Here is a 16,564-nt window from a genome sequence, read left to right on the forward strand (position 1 = left end):
AGTAATTTTGTAACTCTAAATTGTATTTACTCATTTATTTATTATTATTTTTAAATTATGTAAATCGGAAAAATGAAGCTCTAACTTTACCTTGGAAATGTGTTTTTGGTTCCATGTTCTTGCCACCTCTTATCTTCCGCTGGTAAGCACGAATTCTATCCATTTTCTTTTTGATTTTTTCCATTATTTCTTTTTCGACAATACTCTGCTCTTTGACATCACGCATCTGGATTTCATGAATAAGTTCAGCTCCTCTGAGAACAGAACATATTATTTGAATATATCATTGAAAATTTATATTATATAAGAATAATGTGTATTCACTACATTTGTAATATAGCTTAACTTATCATAACTTTAGCAGATGAAGAACATTATATGTATGCATGTTGTATATTAGCAGTCACTAGATAGCATTATATATACAGAAGCTTTCAGCATGTTTCATTTTTTTTTTCCTTCAGTTTCAGGAACATTTCATGAACGAGTATATGCAAATCACTCGGATGAAAAGCAGCAATGACTATCATTGAAGTGTACAAATTTACTCCGAGTGAATAATCATAAGTATTAATGCAATCAATGCTAGGGTACAACTTGATGTAATTTACACAGATTTTTCAAAATTATTTAACAGTGTGTCCTATAATATTCTTGCTCAGAAAACTCTTGGAATCGGTTTTGAAATTAGATTGGTTCACTCATTTTTGTTTTACAAAAAGGCCCAGACTTTTTTCTATTAACCCTTTAAGCTGCACAGCAGAAATCATAGTCCCTTCAAAAAAAACCTAATTTTTTTTTAATGAAGTTGGCTTTTTTCTGATTTTCCGCAGGAGCAAAGTAAAAGATATAGGGGAAAAGTGTCTCATTGAGAAATCCACTTTACAGAACATCTGAACTTGTCAATGCTAAAATAAGAGGCTTTCAAGGGAGGCAAGATATCTTGTCAATGCTGCTTAGAGGGTTATTGATATATCATTCCAAACACCTCCCATACTTAGAAAAGTCTGATTCTGATGTCAAGAATATCAGTATTGGGACTTTCAATAGTCAAACTTCTGAGATTGGATATCTTTGGAAACAAAAACTTAATATTGACTACATTAATGTATGGAAATGCAAGCAGGAAACAATTATCCCCTTAATTCAGTGTATCTCAAAATATGGGTCACAGCTCTTAGGGGCGTCACCAATCTTTATTTGGTGCATCTCACAAAAAGTTGGACTATTGATCTGTGCCCATTCAGTGTTTTGAAATGATTATTTTCTAGACTATTTTGGAGACTGCAGACAAACAATGGCTGCTGTGCAGTCCTGCACTCATAATAACAGACTCACATCAGAAGGACACAGGTTTGAACCACATCGGTAGCATATTGGTGGTCAGTTGAAGTTTTCTGTGATTGCAACTTCACTTCAGGCTTGAGAATGTGAGTGAATCTCCTTGTTAAAAAGTCTCACTGCAGAGCACAACAGACCTCCTCCTCCTAACCAGATCATGGCTTGCCACTGTCTTGGTGAATAGCAGGTGTCAATATGCAGGTGATCAACGAAGATTGTGGGGTCAACTGGTTTCACTTCTTCCCTATATGGTGGTCCACTGAATAGCCACTAAATGGAAATGGGGTTCTGATGCAACGCATCCATTGCTCCCCCTCCCCATGAGCCTGAGCCTGCCATAGATTCTCCGAAGTTGAAGAGAAAAAACAGAAGACATTCTTGCATTTTTTGAATGACTGCATGCAGACGGCAGTTTTGACAAGAAAAAAGAAAGTGTATTCTTTCAGTTGTTAAGACATACTATATGATGACAGGAGCTCTGAAAATTCTGGTTCTTGTCAGTGAATGCTATATACGTGCTGTAAGTAAATTGCTACTTTTAAACCATGTTACAAACGTTTTCAAATTAATGATGTCTCAAAAGCGAAAACTCTCATCTTTATCTTTAAAGGAGAAAAAGATTTGGTTGCTCTTTCGAAAAATCGAATGTTTCGAAGTTTGCTTTTGCCAAGGAACACGGTTGAACGATATTTTATCGTCCAAAGGAAGTATAGAGGCAAGTGATTGCATGGACCAAAGGAAACGATTTCGAAAATCAAAATTTGAAGTTGTCGAAGAAGTCCTTCTCAGATGGTTGAAATTCATTAGATCAGAAAATGTCCCAATTTCCGCTGTTATTCTAAGAGAAAAAGCCCTAGAAATTGCAAAGGAACTTGATGTTGAAGGTTTCAATGCTAGTAATGGCTGGATTGAATGCTTCAAGAAGAGACATAGTCTTTCCTTTAAGAAAGTGAACAGGGAAGCAGCATGTGTTGATGTCAGTGTGGTAGAACACTGGAGAAATCACATTCTCAAGGATATTTTATCACGTTATTCTGGATCGGATGTGTTCAACGTGGATGGAACTGAAAAGCTAAAGCCTCTGGTGATTGGAAAAAGCAGGAAACCTTGGTGCTTCAAGAACATTAAATCCCTCCCAGTGGATTATGATAGCAATTCAAATGCATGGATGTCATCAATAATTTGGGAACAGCAAATTCGTAAATTGGATAAGCAATTTTCAAACCAAAGAAAGAAATTCACTATCATAGTAGATAACTGCCTGGCTCACACTCATCTTGAAAATTTGAAAGCCATTGAAATGATATTTTTACCGCCAAATGTTACAGCACTTCTCCATCCCCTCGATCAAGGAGTAATTCGAGAATTCAAACAAGGTTATAAAAAATTGCTTATTAAAGATTTACTTAAAGCTGTTAAAGAAAATGAAAAGTTTGAAGTGTCCGTTTTAGATGCAATTAAGTATACCCACAAAAGTTGGAATTTAATATCACAGAAAACAGTGAAAAATGTGTTTAAACACGCAGTGTGTGGTTGAAAATGAAGACCCCGATTCTGATACTTTTCCCAATTTATTGGATGACATAAGTCTTCAAAACTCAAATATTCCCGATATCATTGATTATATGGACACTGATAACAACCTTGCAATATGTTCAGAAGCGACCGTGAAAGTGTTATGTGCGGAACTGTCAGAGGAGAAACAACATAACAGTTCAAATGACATATAGGAAATTTGTTTGCCACCTAAAAAAACAAAAGTTCTTGAAGCTTTAGAGACTGTTCGAGATTACCTTACATCTGTTCAAGGAACAACCGATGAAGATTTCAAAGCACTAAATGTGTTAGAGAAAAAAGTCATTCGTTTTAATAGCTGCTCTGTTCAGTCTAAATTAGAAAATTACTGGAAAAAACCATAAATGCACCTGTATACATACAAGAAATACAAGAAAAAAACCATACAAGAAAAGTAAAATTCGAAAAGGTGAAAGCTTTTTTTTTTTGTGATCTGAAATCACAATTTTTTTTGTGAAGTTATCCTTTAATACAATGCTATGCAGTGTAACCTTTCAATAAGGGACACCCACAGAAGTGTTGTCCCCTTATTCAAAGGTAAATTAATTCATATTTGAAGGTGACAGATCATGGAATAGAGGACTTAAAATAGTTTTGTGCCTTATTTTATTCCCTAAAACGGAGGTTTAACTGTATATTTAAATTTTATAAAGTTTTACAATAATGCACATTTAAACTGACGGCACTCCGCTTAAGCTGTCACAATTTTTCGATAACTTGAGGTGACGACTTATTGAGGTTTTACTGTATATTTCAAACTATGAGTGAAGTGTAATGACTGAGAATTATAATGTTATAGGGCTGTTTCTCTCTGTGGCAAGACTTTTAATGGGAAAGATCAGCTTGCATTTGCGCCTCGAAGTTGGGAACCACAGAAACTAACTTTAGCCGGCTACCACTGTAGTGGCGGTGGGGTTTGAACCCAGGTCCTCATGATGTGAATCCATCACCATGATTCTTCTACCACTACAACAGCACACAACAGACCCGCAATTAAAATTTCATCATTGCACTTCACTCACAATTTGAAATATAGATGGCAGCACTAAAAAATTCACATACTAGATACAGATTATTAGGTATACACACACACTTCCAGTAGAGCTCACTTGGTTGTGCATTTCCCATGGCGATAGGCCAGAGTGGTGTTTTATTTGAAAGAGATAAAAGACAATAACAAGGGGAAACAGTAACAGGTGGAGGAAGTTTGAGAAACATTGCCTTAATGAGTATATTCCCCTATCTGATACACACTTACAGATGTTAAACTGAAACATAAAATAATTAAAATTTACCTGGAAGAGAGCACCTGTTGTGCTTTGATTTCATTAACCAGGTGTTGAAAGTAGTAACTAGAGAACAGCCGTTTCTGAAGGAGCAAGAAACCGAAACATATCCCATCTACTATAACACCAGCATCATGATCATCAGATGGACATTTGACTAGTAGTAAAAAAGTATATGAATGAAATTGTACTTAACCAAAATCAGTGCCTGACTAAAAGTATTGTTTTAATAATATTAGTAGTCTAAGTTTTATAACAGCAACAATGAGTTACTGTGCATGAATAGAAATGAAAGCAGTATAATCAAATTCACTAGTGACGATACATCACCGGTCTTTGAGAAAATCAAGAATGCCATATAAATATGGTGAATGAACCCCAATTTAACGAATTGGAAGAAATCAACAATTTTATTCATTAAATCGAGAAAATTGCTAAATCAGTGTTAAATTGATCAGGGGCATAAACACATTAGAAACAGAAAATTTTAAAAGCTACTACTTTGGGGTTGCTATGGCAACTTATTTCTGACAATAATTGAAAAGAAAATACGTAAACTTAAGGACAAAGTCAAGATGCATTGCTTAATAGAAGTCTGATACATCGAACATTTTTTATCAAATTCTGTCAAAATTTTCATTTTTTTGCTAATCAAAAGACGTTTTCTCCTCAGATGACCTGCCATTCTTAAAAAAACCAAGACAAAGAACCAACTTGAATTAGAATATTTTTTACTGAAATGTAAACATATAGACAGCACAATTTTTTATGGTATTGATGTTACGCCGATTACTGAAACCTTCCTATGTATACTATAAATGACTTCATGGGTTCCTTTGTTAAAAAAGAAACAGATTCCTATTCTCCCTTTTTTTGGTTTGTCTGTAAAGAACGGCTGAAAATCAGTTCCTGGGAAATCAAATCTTCGGATTGTGGTATTGGGTAACAAGAAATGAGAAAAAATTATTTTCAATAGTTCAAAAACATTCCTTATATTAAGGTATTTATTAGTTAAATGGTTTTGTCACTATTTTCACCAGAATTTCAGAAAAAAACTTTGTTAAATCGAGGAGTTCGTTAAATCAGGGTCCAACTGTATTTAAGACATGGAAAAACTTTTGAGCATTGAATTCTTATTATAGCAATACATACATCTGTCATCTGCTGAATATTTCTTCAAGCACGCTATTCCGAATAACTGCACTACAACACAACAATTTTTTCTCATTGCCTCATTATAAAGACAACCTATAAGCTGCAAATGAACAAGACATACCTCATTTAGTACAATATATTTGTCTTTCAAGTTTCGTTAAAATGATAAAATTTGATATGGTCTTAATCCATGTATTAATCTATACACAGTAGAATCTCATTATGATGAACATCGCTTACAATGGACAGTTAAAAAAATACAATAAAAAGGTTGCGTATTTTTATCTGACAAGTTTTATATTCCTAAGCAAGTGATTAAACATTGATTGTCCTGTTGTTTTGAGTAAACATGGATGCGCTGCATGTGAATCATACTGCAGGCGAACCAAAAAAAAAATTAAGTTTTTCAATGAAACAACCTATGTTGAAGGCTTAGTTGTTTTTTATGTGATACAAAATAAACACTTTTTATAGCTAACTACTGTACTTTTATTGATATACACCCTGTTGCATTATATCTCTATGAGAGGTTCATTAAAACGGAAAACCCTATTAGTTTGTTTTAATGAGGTTCAACTGTACATATATAAACAAATCCAAAACATTGAACCAAATGCCTGCCTTCCCTCTGGATAGCATGTTACTGCTGTTGAAAGGTCCCGAAATATTTACATGAACAATAGTAGATTTTCAGAAACTTGTGCGACTAAAGGGTATGTCTAAATCTGATAATTGAAATTGCCATATAATCAAGAAGTGATATTACCAGGGCTATTTTCTAAGCATACAAACATTAAATAAAAGTATAAATAGTATAAACGAAGAAAAAATAACTATACCAGTGAAATACTATAAGTAAAAGATAAAATAAAAATAATACGAATTCAACATGTGATTATAATTATCTTTTTGTCTAGTTTTTCGGAACATACCAATTTTGTTAATAATCTTAATTTTTTCACACCAGTGCATTAAGGTTATACAAAGGGCCACAACAAACAAATGCCCAACGAGGTGGCTGAAAAAAGATGCCCATAAAAATATGGATAACGAATATGTATCTAAACTATAGCAAAAATACAGCAACCCAATAAGAGCAATAAAAAACCAATAATTATGATAAAATATAAATATACAGCCCAGAAAAAGTTATGGCTGTTTTATTCTAAGTATGTATAGCTTCTCGATTTATCCCAATGTGTTTATTGTATTTCTTTTTAAACGTGTCAGTTGTGTTAGCATTCATGACCCTGTCAAGGTGGAAAAGTCATGGCACACTTTTCCCCCTCTTTTGACATATGACATAGTGTTTTTTGTAATCGAGAGTTATTCATATCATATTTATGTGTCATGTTTTTGTGTCATAATTATGTGTCATGTGTTTTGTGTTGTAAGAAAATAAGTTTGTTGTCCTTTTTTTTTTTTTTTTTTTTTTTTTTCAGTTGGGAAAACGAGTAGGTTACACACATTTTTTTTTTGTACACACGGTATGTGTTTTCGAAATTTTTGATTTTCCACACGATGTCGTGGACTTTGACCGATTTTTCTAAATTAATCCCCTGGAAATTTTGCTCCTTGGTGTCAACAGTCAACCGATTTTGAGGCATCTTTGTTGAAAAAATTAAGAGTTTGTAAAAATTTAAATTTGTTCCAGGATAGTGAAGCAGGAGATGGCCATTTTTCGAACTTTCGTTTCCGATCTCGAAGGTGACGCGGAGAGAATATTTTTTTTTCTGTTTGTTTGTTTATTTTTGCAGAAGGAAACACACAAAATTACCGCTTTTCGTGTTTGAAACTTTTTGCAACATCATCAGAAATTTTCTAGAGGATGAGACATACATGCTGATCTATTTTGTGGAATCATTAATTAAGTAATTCATTAATAATTTCTTTTTTTTGAAATGGAAACTTACACACGTGCCGTTGATATTTGTTAACGTTGAATTTGAATAATAATTCTGATTGGAAAATATTTAGATATTTCAAGAAAGTGTATTCTATGTGTCATCTTGAATTTAAAATCATGTGTTAATTAATTTTTTTAATTTTCTCTGTCATATGACGAAATTCTTTCTGTATCATTAATTATGCGTCGAAGTATGTCATGTGACCTATCATTGGAACGCGGAATTAATTTCCCATCTAATGGTAAAATTTAATTTGTATTTTTTTAATGATGTGTGTACGTAATTAAGCGTTTTCCATTTTGTATAACATTTATGCATTGTCCTTGGGATCAGAAGAGACTCCCCGTAGGAAGAAAGTTTCGTTCAGGGCGTTATTTTGTCTGGATTTTAGACTTGCCCTTTCACCTTAATTGGTCAAAATTGATGTCGTAAAAATTTACGCCACGAATCAAAGTGTGCGCATTTTCGAAGCCACGCCCACTTTTCATTTTACTTATACCCTCGAAACGTCGGTGGGTTGGTCAGTTTTGGTTAGTCGTTGGTCAGTCTTGGTGCAGTCTTCCGTGTTTTCTCTCGTCGAGAAAAACGCGGTAAATTTGATGTTAGTAATGTGAAATCGTTCTCGCGAGATGTTGCTTTCGCTACCGCAGTAGTTTCTTCATTTTGTTGCCGAGGCAAATCCTGAAGCCTGTCACCATGTCCAGAGCAGAGCCTGTTGTGCCAGCGGAGAAGGATCCGGAGAGTTTTGTCCTATCTTGGATAGACCGCCTGTTTCCCGATGTCTCTAGAACTTGATTCGAGATCCAAGAACTGTGGCAGGAACACTGACCCCTGGGTGGCAGAACGTCGAGTCACTCGGAATTTGTGAGTATGTGAGATATTTCCTCTTTGTTCTCTCTCTCATTCACCATTTATTATGAGTTCATGGCGGTGATCCGAAAATTTGTTAAGTTGTTGTTAATATCATGATTTCTTTGAGGTTAGATCAAACTCCCCCCCCGTTGAATTATTCAGTTAAGTAGAAATTTCTTTAATGTGTCTTAATGCTAATGATCGCTATGGCAATGCACCCATTTGTGTTTATTTCAATATGTTTGTTTCGCTGTTTAAAGTAAAGGTTTGTTAAATGTTGATGTTGGAAAAGCATTTATTTTCTGCTATAAGAGACTTTTGAATTTGCTCAATGTCAGTTTTGAAGTATTTTAAATGATGCTGCTGTATTGTTAAAATATCTCATTGAGGAAGAAAAGTAATTAAAATTTAATTATCTTAACTATTATGAATGTGTATGTGTGACTTGTAGTGATTTGGTTTTTTTTTTTTTTTTTTTTTTTAGTTAAGATAATTAAATTTTAATTACTTTTCTTCCTCAATGAGATATTTTAACAATACAGCAGCATCATTTAAAATACTTCAAAACTGACATTGAGCAAATTCAAAAGTCTCTTATAGCAGAAAATAAATGCTTTTCCAACATCAACATTTAACAAACCTTTACTTTAAACAGCGAAACAAACATATTGAAATAAACACAAATGGGTGCATTGCCATAGCGATCATTAGCATTAAGACACATTAAAGAAATTTCTACTTAACTGAATAATTCAACGGGGGGGGAGTTTGATCTAACCTCAAAGAAATCATGATATTAACAACAACTTAACAAATTTTCGGATCACCGCCATGAACTCATAATAAATGGTGAATGAGAGAGAGAACAAAGAGGAAATATCTCACATACTCACAAATTCCGAGTGACTCGACGTTCTGCCACCCAGGGGTCAGTGTTCCTGCCACAGTTCTTGGATCTCGAATCAAGTTCTAGAGACATCGGGAAACAGGCGGTCTATCCAAGATAGGACAAAACTCTCCGGATCCTTCTCCGCTGGCACAACAGGCTCTGCTCTGGACATGGTGACAGGCTTCAGGATTTGCCTCGGCAACAAAATGAAGAAACTACTGCGGTAGCGAAAGCAACATCTCGCGAGAACGATTTCACATTACTAACATCAAATTTACCGCGTTTTTCTCGACGAGAGAAAACACGGAAGACTGCACCAAGACTGACCAACGACTAACCAAAACTGACCAACCCACCGACGTTTCGAGGGTATAAGTAAAATGAAAAGTGGGCGTGGCTTCGAAAATGCGCACACTTTGATTCGTGGCGTAAATTTTTACGACATCAATTTTGACCAATTAAGGTGAAAGGGCAAGTCTAAAATCCAGACAAAATAACGCCCTGAACGAAACTTTCTTCCTACGGGGAGTCTCTTCTGATCCCAAGGACAATGCATAAATGTTATACAAAATGGAAAACGCTTAATTACGTACACACATCATTAAAAAAATACAAATTAAATTTTACCATTAGATGGGAAATTAATTCCGCGTTCCAATGATAGGTCACATGACATACTTCGACGCATAATTAATGATACAGAAAGAATTTCGTCATATGACAGAGAAAATTAAAAAAATTAATTAACACATGATTTTAAATTCAAGATGACACATAGAATACACTTTCTTGAAATATCTAAATATTTTCCAATCAGAATTATTATTCAAATTCAACGTTAACAAATATCAACGGCACGTGTGTAAGTTTCCATTTCAAAAAAAAGAAATTATTAATGAATTACTTAATTAATGATTCCACAAAATAGATCAGCATGTATGTCTCATCCTCTAGAAAATTTCTGATGATGTTGCAAAAAGTTTCAAACACGAAAAGCGGTAATTTTGTGTGTTTCCTTCTGCAAAAATAAACAAACAAACAGAAAAAAAAATATTCTCTCCGCGTCACCTTCGAGATCGGAAACGAAAGTTCGAAAAATGGCCATCTCCTGCTTCACTATCCTGGAACAAATTTAAATTTTTACAAACTCTTAATTTTTTCAACAAAGATGCCTCAAAATCGGTTGACTGTTGACACCAAGGAGCAAAATTTCCAGGGGATTAATTTAGAAAAATCGGTCAAAGTCCACGACATCGTGTGGAAAATCAAAAATTTCGAAAACACATACCGTGTGTACAAAAAAAAAATGTGTGTAACCTACTCGTTTTCCCAACTGAAAAAAAAAAAAAAAAAAAAAAAAAAGGACAACAAACTTATTTTCTTACAACACAAAACACATGACACATAATTATGACACAAAAACATGACACATAAATATGATATGAATAACTCTCGATTACAAAAAACACTATGTCATATGTCAAAAGAGGGGGAAAAGTGTGCCATGACTTTTCCACCTTGACAACCCCCCCCCCCCCCGGATGCAAGCTATTTCATTTATTCATACCCTATTAGGAAAAAACTCCCTGAAACAACATAATCTGGTGTTGTCTCTTACTAAACAATACTGGTGCCCTTGTTGGAGCATTTGATTGGGAGTTTAGAAATAGCTTGTGGTCCATTCTATCTAAAATTTTAAACACTTTGGAAAAGAGTAGATGTCAGGGATATGATCAATGTAAACATTTTCAAAAAATCAAGTCTCTTGTAATAGCTTAAGCCCTGTGTGCCATCAAGATCACACATGGCTCTTCTCTGTACCCACTTGACCAAGTCAATGCTTCTCTGTAAATATGGTCTCCGAAACCTGATGCATACTCCAATCCAGGACGAACTAAGCCCCAGAAAAGTGGAAGGATCACTTTAAGAGAACACGAACAGTCCTTTTTGAGAATGAAATGGAGCATCCTATTTTTTGGGTTTTCTGACCACCGCTGAACAATGCTCAGAAAATCTAAGCTGCTCATCAATAAAAATACAGACATCATAGAAGGTTGTGTCGAATAGTTAAAAGTCTACTCATTAATTTGAAACTCTTAAAAATAAAAATGCAAACAAATTTGTATCTACAGTTTAATGCTATCCAAAAAGCTGGAAAGCAACCAAACCTTATTTATCCTTTCATGAGCCATTTTTTTTCTCATTCAAATTTCTGGAATTTTAATTTGGTTATTTACTGTTATTTTCAGAACACTGTTGAATGAAATAACTTTTGTTTTATTAAATATATTTACACCCGCACTAGAAATTTACAATCTTGAGGTGGCAACCAGTGATCTGTCATATACTAGCAACACAAAACTATTATGCGGGGGAAAATGCACTTCTCAAATGAGTATTTAACATGGAGAAATTAGTGGAGCAGTATAGATCCCATGGCTAATGAAAGGGTTAAAACGAGACCAAAGAATTTATTTTGTGTTATCCTAATTTGGTTTTATGCAACAAACTTGGAAACTGCAAACTTGAATGAAGACTTGCACAATAAAAAAAATAAAACCAATCTTTAAATCTGAATTTCTTGCAATTTATCGTGAAAAAGTTTTTACCTGGAGAACAGTCTTTATAAGAATGACTCCAACATTATATGCAACCAGCACATTCCACCTAAATAATTGAAAGAAAGTGCATAAAATTTTATTGGTATTATAAAAAGTAATGAAACAAAATATATTATATCACCACTTTTAAACATACATTTATCACTGCTTTTGAAAATTCTTACAAATTTTCACTGCTTTTAAAATTTTTTACATTTATTACTGCTTTTAAACATACTTACATTCGTAAGAGAACTTTGATAGGCTTGAGATAGAATTCATTCCCATTCCACAAGAAATAAAAACATCCAATGACATAGCCCATTGCAAAAAGATTTGTTCGACTGGTGCCTGCTTCAAAAACCACTGCTAAGGTCACCCAGAAAAATGAGAAAAACGAGAGAGCTTTCAGCATATCCAAGCCTGACCTGAAATATGAAATAATTTCATCAGAAAGCAAACATTATTAAAATTAGAAACTTTCACCTGAGTAATATTCTTTTATCCTGAAAAAACCTTGTTAAAATTATCAAGGATAAATCATATATAACTGAATTCTAAAACTAGTTTTTATATATACTTGGTGTATGTAACAAAGTCTGGAATAGGATTGCATCGAGCTGCTGCTCCACTGTCATCGCCATAAATTTCTTTATTGCTGCCACCTTCATACATCTCTGCTATAGGACTTGTCTCGATTCGGAAGACAAAAAGTTGGCAACATGCAAAGAGTAACTGGAAGAAGTCCACTGAAATATTTAAAAAAGTTGATACACAGAGTTAATACAACTATACTACTGAATTGGTATACTGAACAAATATAATTATAAAAAGAAACCAAAGGCATCAAGAAAACAATTTTAATTAAAAAGGTTTGGTGGTTCATACACAAAAAAATATTACACGCTATACTCATTTATTATTGGAGCCAGGTTATGTACATATGCATATTTCAGACTTTTTAGTATTCATGCATATAAATACATAAAATTGAAGAATTTCTAGAATAAGTGCATATTTTTGAAGTTTTATGGAAGCTCAATCATTTTTATAATTTTTCAAAGGAAATATTACCCATTAGCACTTTTGGCTATGTATTCCTTACATAATATTCACAACAGATGGCATCACTACATTTTCCAACCAAAACAGAACCACTTTTTAATATGTGTGCATTTGTATAACAGTGCTTTTTCAACAGAGGAAATTTATTAATTATCAGGCATTTCATATAATTTTACATCCATTTCATTCCTGTTCGTTTTAAGTCCCACCAGGCATGTGACCTGGGGGCCTTCATGGGCTCAGGTACTATGATAAATAGCAGATATCGTGCAACCTGGGCAGTTGCCTCATTTTCACCAAGTAGGAATTCAAGTAATTGACAAGGGCTACATAATTTTAGTGTTCTCTGATTAGGGCTTTGCCCAAGGACTTGATCTAAAGGCAGATTTGTGGCAGATTTCAAAAACTTTTTTTTTTGTGGAGTATTCTTGACACTTTTCCTCAGTTTTAACACATATTTAGAAATTTTTAACAACTTTTAAAGGATTTTCAATGCATATTTTGGCATTTTTAGTGCATATTTGCATACATTTACAGCACATTTCACCACTTTTTAATGTGTATAATCTTGACTATTTATTACTATTCTGAAGCACATATAATCATTATACTCATAATACTTACTAATAATTTTGTGTGCATTTGGTGGCATTTGATAATTTGGAAGGAACAGCCATTCCTGGAAGTCAGGTTCAAAGCCTAATGCTTCCCATGGGTAGCCTGTGGGTTATTTATAAGGTTATCAGAAAATAAATTTCGAAAGACATAGAAATCAAAGTACAGCAAAACTTTTATTTACTGAATTTCTCCAAATAATTACTTTAGTGCTTATGTTTTTAGAAACATAATTTTGAAAGTTGTGCAACATACAGCACAATTTTTTTTTCAGTCTGTTTTGGAAAAAATATATTAAAGAAATTAACAAAAGGAAAGAAATATTTTAACATTTCTATTATTTTTTTCAGGTATCAGTTCACTGAATAAAATTTTAAGCAGCCCAAATATATACTAGTTATTCAGCCAAAACTTTCAGCATAAATGTTTATTTGTGAAATAAAAATTACCATGACATAAGTGAGTTTAATCATAAAACTGAGCAATGCATTTGTTGTAGTAAAAATCCAAATACTGGTAAAACCTAGAATTTGTCAAAATGAAATGGTAAAAGCTAAAAAAGGAAACATTTTATAGGCAGCATTATTAATAACGTATAAAAAAAAACACATGGACTATCATTCAGGGAATGTGTATACTAATTGATAAAAATTAAATAACAATATTAATTTACGATAAATATTTAGAGTATTAAGTAATTTTAAGTTAGTGATGATCAATTAATAACAGATTTATAAAAATGCATGCTCGTTTCAAAAAATATGATTATAAACACTACTGAATTTCACTTGAAGGATGAATCTAAGTTACATTGTACAAGAAATTCAAATTTTTTTCCAGAGAAATATGTCGTCCCCTTATGTCAGAAACATAAATGTGGAGATTTTCAGTTTTTTGGTTTATCAGCTGGTTGGATCTCTTATTTTGCCAGAAACATGAATGTGTATCCCCTAGTGAAACAAAACATTTTAGTAAAATAACATCAACGACATGAGTAGAGTAAACATTCGTATATATGCAATTTCCCACGTCCTTTTTTTCTCTCAAGAATTGTACATTCACGTTTCCGACATAAGGGGGGGGGGGACGATGTGATATAAACACAAAATTTTGAGTGTGAAATCACCAACTAGGAAAAAATAAATTGATATCAACTTACTGATACACATTCCTGGAGGTAATCCCACGCATAACAAGTATTGTATAGGAATCATGATGCATTGATACACAACATAAAATGGCCATATTTTAGCCAATATTCTTCTTCGAAGGAGAAACAGGCACAACAACCAAAGTGCAGAAAGCACAGCAAATGCATCCAATCTTACACCAATGCAAGCAACAGTTGTTATAAAACAAATCTACAAGAAAAAAAAAAAAAACCTTAGAAAATTATCATCTAATAAATTATATTCAATGCAACCAGAAAAAATCAGTGTAAAATTTAATTCTTTCAAAATTTGGAATGAGTCAATTTAGGAAAATTTGGAGTTTTGAATTAGAATATTTATGGAGATGATTGAAAATCCAAAGTTCTATTTAAAAAAGTTATGAACCATTAATTTGAACCATTATGAACCTCTGATGCATTTAATCAGTCTTTAAAAATTTTGTAAAACAACTTATTTCTTCAAAAAAATTGTATAATTAAAGTTTTAAGTTTTTAACGCAAAAAGAAATGTTAAAGTAACAAATGAAAGAAAGACGTTAACACAAAGAGAAAGATTACTTCTTTGGTGAACGAAGCTGAAATTAAAAAAAAAAGATGAGATATAAGGATTTACAGAAATATATGGAAACATTCAAAGAAAAACTACGTATGTTGCACAAAACTTTGATCCTTCGAAATAAATATATTTTTAAAATGTAGAAAAATCTTTAAAACTATAATTCAAAATTGAATGTTAGTGTCTAAATCTAAAATAATATTATCTGAATTATAACTGAACTTTTAATGATATTCAATAGCGTTTGGGAACAGCAATGGAAAAAAACTATTGGGGTCATTCAAGTATTACATCAGCATCGAGAGGGGGCAGGGGGGGGGGGGTGTTGGATTTGTTGACTTTTGAATGACAAGGGGGGGGGGGTCAAAAATGGCTGAAAATCTGCTTACGTAATACTTGAATGGCCCCATTCCTAATAATTTGAATATTTTATTGTATCACAAAAAAAAAAAAAAGACTAAAAAATTACATTCATAACATTTTTACTATAAATATGGTTAAATAAGAAATAATTTTCACCTCAAGACCAAATTTGTAGAAGAAATAGTTGACAAGGAATTTGACGCATTCCAGTAAGTTCTTGTCTGCAGTGGCACGAGTACTATCAGGAAACAAGACGCCTGGCTTTGGTTCAGGTTCATTCAACTGAAGTCTATTTACTTTCTGCCTAATTTTGACAACAGCTTGAATTGTTAAAACCAAGATCAGGCCAATGTATCCCTGTTGAGTCAATGATTCTGCATTACATGATTTTGAAACATGTTATAGCTCAATTTTTTGCAAAGTGAATCTCTCTCTCTTTAAAACTTACATAATTTGAAAGGAAAATGAGAGTTCACCCATATAAATTTCACAGGTTTTACATTTTTAAAAATATCCTTTAAACAGATATGGAATGCCATAGATTTTTTTTCATATGGTTATCAATGATATTTTTTTCTTTATTATCTATTGTAATTGTATTATCAATTTTTCTCAGCCACCTCGTGGGGCATTTTGCCTGTTGTGGTGTTGTATTTGTATTTATTCACAGTTATATGGGCATCTCTTACAGTCGACAGTCCTTTTTGACGAGCTTCACCAATTAGCACATAAAATCAAAGTTTGTAAATGGGAAAGATGTTTAAAAAATGGACTATTGTTTGGGACCAGACCAGTTTGTAAAAATGTGTCAATTCCTAAATTGGAGGTGTGCAAAATCAAGCATCGTGACTGTATTATTACAATATTATCATTTAAGTAGAAAAAATATTGAATAAATTTAATCATACCTTACAATAATCAGCTAAATATGTTTTTCTCTCATATCCTATCCATTGCCTACTATCAAAGGTATCATTGTAAGGATAAGGCATATTGGACGAATTCTAAAGAAAAGAAGAAAAAGACAAGAAATAGGTGATTATACAATTACAGATATAAATTAAATTCATTAAAACTTCACATAAATTTTATATACATAAAACTCTCAGATAACTTAATTTCCAATACAAAATTCAATAAATTAAAGCATTCGTATAACATCAGTATACGATCATTTGTACATACTTTA

At 32.9% G+C, this 16,564-nt stretch overlaps 1 protein-coding gene across 6 annotated transcripts in view; it reads right to left on the reverse strand.

Moving 5' to 3' along the window:
- The window catches only part of Piezo (piezo type mechanosensitive ion channel component), a 104,475-nt gene that overhangs the window by 30,702 nt on the left and 57,209 nt on the right, over positions 1-16,564 (reverse strand). For all 6 annotated transcript variants that reach the window (XM_089250674.1, XM_089250680.1, XM_089250675.1 and 3 more), the window contains 10 exons: positions 16,284-16,379; positions 15,532-15,732; positions 14,445-14,646; positions 13,295-13,390; positions 12,186-12,354; positions 11,848-12,033; positions 11,615-11,672; positions 5,355-5,457; positions 4,212-4,359; positions 91-254 (listed from right to left, as the gene is read on the reverse strand). In XM_089250674.1, coding sequence (XP_089106800.1) covers positions 91-254; positions 4,212-4,359; positions 5,355-5,457; positions 11,615-11,672; positions 11,848-12,033; positions 12,186-12,354; positions 13,295-13,390; positions 14,445-14,646; positions 15,532-15,732; positions 16,284-16,379 — 1,423 coding nt within the window. The remainder of the gene's footprint in view (positions 1-90; positions 255-4,211; positions 4,360-5,354; positions 5,458-11,614; positions 11,673-11,847; positions 12,034-12,185; positions 12,355-13,294; positions 13,391-14,444; positions 14,647-15,531; positions 15,733-16,283; positions 16,380-16,564) is intronic.

The sequence above is a fragment of the Pholcus phalangioides genome, unplaced genomic scaffold, assembly GCF_987345545.1.
Source record: "Pholcus phalangioides strain wild (caught in Gottingen) unplaced genomic scaffold, Ppha-v1.0 ptg000024l_1, whole genome shotgun sequence".
In the NCBI taxonomy this organism is placed as follows: domain Eukaryota; kingdom Metazoa; phylum Arthropoda; class Arachnida; order Araneae; family Pholcidae; genus Pholcus; species Pholcus phalangioides.